This window comes from Plectropomus leopardus, unplaced genomic scaffold, assembly GCF_008729295.1.
Source record: "Plectropomus leopardus isolate mb unplaced genomic scaffold, YSFRI_Pleo_2.0 unplaced_scaffold12195, whole genome shotgun sequence".
NCBI classification, from domain to species: domain Eukaryota; kingdom Metazoa; phylum Chordata; class Actinopteri; order Perciformes; family Serranidae; genus Plectropomus; species Plectropomus leopardus.
Genome location: NW_024612943.1, coordinates 1 through 3,549, shown reverse-complemented (window position 1 = coordinate 3,549; position 3,549 = coordinate 1). Strand labels below are relative to the sequence as shown.

At 45.6% G+C, this 3,549-nt stretch overlaps 1 protein-coding gene across 1 annotated transcript; it reads right to left on the bottom strand.

Moving 5' to 3' along the window:
• Positions 1 to 808: 808 nt before the first annotated feature.
• On the bottom strand, positions 809 to 3,469 carry LOC121963705 (transcription factor AP-2-beta-like; the record flags this gene model as incomplete). The annotated part of the gene is made up of 2 exons (XM_042513967.1): positions 3,409 to 3,469; positions 809 to 1,267 (listed from the first exon to the last, which is right to left on the bottom strand). Coding segments are annotated over exons 1-2 (507 nt in total), but the record flags the coding sequence as incomplete, so codon positions are not given.
• Between the last annotated feature and the right edge of the window lie 80 nt (positions 3,470 to 3,549).

Genomic DNA, 3,549 nt, shown 5'->3' with positions numbered 1-3,549 from the left:
TAAAAAAAAAAAAAAAAATCACACAAAATGAGAAAGGTTAAAAAAATACAAAAGTATTTTTTCTACATATCAAATTAAATAAGCAAGACTTTTGCTTAAAATATATAGACCTATTTATTCTTATGTCGGTGAAGGAAGGTGAATCTGAATTCACAGATGCAAAATTTGAGCTCAGTGCAGCAATTTGTGAATCATTCCTCATATCAGCATCTTCTCATCAAATGAGATGTCTCAGCTCTCTGAAGACACTTTGTTTAGCTGTGGGCCATTTGCGTTTAGGCTACAGCTGCTGAGAGTCCAGCCCTGAGGGAGCTGCTCTGAGTTCACTGACCTTAGCTCTAAAGAGACCGAGACAATGGAGACAACTGTAAACAATTACCAAACCCTTAAAATTGTTTTTTCTTTTCTTTTCTTTTAATTTTGATTTGGTGTTTCATGCCATTTAAAATAGGAATATTTTGCCATTTAAAGGTTTGTATACCTGCAACACATATGTTTGTCTTAGTTATCTATAAACTTGACTGGAAATGAAAAAGTTAAATTCGTTATTACAGTGCATATATATTATATCTACTTCTGAGATAATTTAGAATAAATTGTTGTAGAATTACAGTGGCATGTTCCCCATTTTGTCCAGCAGATCCCGATGGTCCCTGACCTGCAGTGTTCTCTGATATAGTGATAACAAATTTCTTAAAATAACTTTTTCGTAAAACAAGAACTAAAAACATCATTATAATTTCAACTGAAAAAAAAATGTTACGTGCACTTTAACTGCTGTAAATCTCAGCTGTGGCCTTTGACTCACCTGAACATCCTCCATACCGTGCAGCCCGTGCAGCAGTCCGTCCCCCATACCGGGCTCCAGTCCCGGGTGCGCGGAGTGCAGCAGCACATCCGGCCGCCGCACACCGTAGTCCCTCCGCGGGTCCAGCCCGGGCAGCTGAGGCAGCGAGGCCCGAGGTTGCGCCAACAGAGCCGAACTATCCATCCGCTCCCCGGTGGCGTCCTGCCGCTGCCGCGCGCCCCATGCGCTCTGCTGGCTCTGGTGCAGGGAGTTCAGGGAGTACGGGTCGCTGACGTGGGAGTATGGGTCCTGGCTCTGGTAGTGAGCGAGTGGCTGGTACGGCGGCGGAAAGTACGGTGGCTGGAAGTCAGACGATGGCGCGTGAGACAGCGGCGGCGCACTGGAGTAGGGTCCCGCGTGCGATACCGAGCCCAGCTGGGACAGGCGCGAGCTGTGGCTCGAGACACCGTCATGCCGGTCCTTGAAGGGGGTGCAGAGAAAAAAATCAACTCCGTGCAGAATTGGAAGCACATTTTAACGAAATAAAACCACATAGAGGCCTAGGATCATGGTGCATGTATTAGAGTATATCGCCCCTGGTGATGTAGCCAAAGTAACACTGAATCTCCTGAAAATGCCTGGAGAAAAAATGTTATACCCTAATTTAAAACGTCTCACAACGAAAACCTCCTAGCAGCAGATTCACCATTTGCACAATGCTGAAATTGTGAGAAACTCACCGCAGTGGAGTAGGAGTGAACTAACATTTGTAAACCCCCTGTTGGTGTCACGAACGAGCTCACGGTGAAACAGCAGGATAGCAGAGATAGTGATGGGCCGAGATACTCAAACTCATTCCAGGTGAAAGCAGCGCGTGTATATCTGCAGGCACGGCCCGGTCTACAGCTCCACGCAGCACCTTCCTCCGCCCGGAGCTGCCGCCGCTCTGAGTGTGAGCACCAAGCGCCCGCCTCTACCCCCGGTATACGGTGTAATTGTTATTCATGACTGAGACTTACAGGAATATTAATGTGCGCGAGGCAGGGGACTGGCGACACATGGAGCGTGAAGCCTCTCGCGCAACCGTGAGTGACGTTTAAATTCCGTGGAGAGCCGAAACGACGCGCGAACAGCAGGAGATAGAAAGAGGAGTCTCTCAAGCAGGAAAAAAAGCGAACAGGGTGACTGGACCCTTGAGGAATTCCCCATCACAAAAATACGCACTTTGGGGGGCTTTTTATAGCCAAAATCTGACGCAGGAAAAACACACTTTGTTGCCTTTGGAGACACTTTTGCGCAAAGCATTTCCGCGCAAACTGAGCATACGCCAAGTTGGTGGATAACAATATAAACAGAGGTTCTTGTGAAGCTCACCGGGTCAAGTATGACACTTAAGCCACCTGGGTCAGTTGTCTGCTCCTGTCGGATACACTCAGTCTCGTGCCAATCCAAAACGTTGTAGAAAAGGGTTCTACCAAAGTAAAATAGTCTACTTTTACGCACAGACATAAATATCTGCACAAAGCAAAAGCATCTTATTATATTTACCATAAATTTCAGCCTGCCACCACCCAACCTCTGAAAAAATAAAGGGCGTCTCATGTAGTGCTGCAGCTGCCTTTATACTGAAAAACTCACCCGACACACTACAGGGCGCACGAAGGGCTCGTGTGAGGGGTGTCACGAGTCAAAAGAAGCGATTAAACGTTATATTGTCGACCACACTGGCCCCTCTTCGCCCTCCTGGATGACTTGTTTAACAACATTATAGCCTCCCCTCCCTCGCGCCGTGGGAGAAAAGCCATGTGCGGCACGAGACAAGGGTTTCCCACCAGGCTGAGCCGAGGGGCCTCGCGAGCTGCCCGTTTTTTTTCTTCGTGCGCTTTGTGCTTGAGCCCATTCAGCGCGAGCCGGAGCAGCGTTTTCGCCCCCACGCGCGGCGGTATTTCTCCCCCTTCCCCTCGCTCGTTTTTAAAAATTATTGTTCTGGGAGCAAAGCCAAATGATTTACATACTTCTGACACATCATTGCCCTCCTCTGACCCAGCGTTTCTCACTCATTTTTCTTTTGCTGTAATTTAATATATAAAATAAATTGTATTGACTATTTTAAAATACATTTTTGCAGCACCACTGGTCTTTTCCTGAAAGTCTTTCAGGACATATTTTAAACACTAAAATTTAACCAAGAAAACCGAAGTTTGTGATTGATTTTACACACGAATTTGCTTTTACAAAAAAGAAAAGAAATAAAAAAGATGCGCCCTATTAGAATATATGTGAAAATTCAAGAAAATGTGACAAATTATTTTTTACTCAATGTCAAATTTTTTTTTTACCCTATGGTCCAAAAAAACGAATTCATGTAGTGTACACCCTAGCCACAAACACAACATACAATTTCCACTGTAAAACATTTGAGCGCAAATGATCCAAATATCTGTCGGAACGAAATTGTCATGTGAAATGTCCTCGGATTCATATTCACAGCCACCACATCACTAAAATAACAGGCCTGCAGCCTCCTGCAGAACACCTCACTTCACTCAACACTTCATTATTCCCCAAAAAGCATGTCACAAAAGTCCTGCAGACCACAAACAGACGGGCGGTAACGTTACCTCATAAATATCTTCATACTTGACATTCTCAACTAGTTTCCACAGCATGGTCGCTTCTCCGGTGTCGGTAAACCGAATGCAGCCAAGTGAGGAAGGGACGTCTCAACTCTCTCTCTCTCTCTCTCTCTCTCTCTCTCTCTC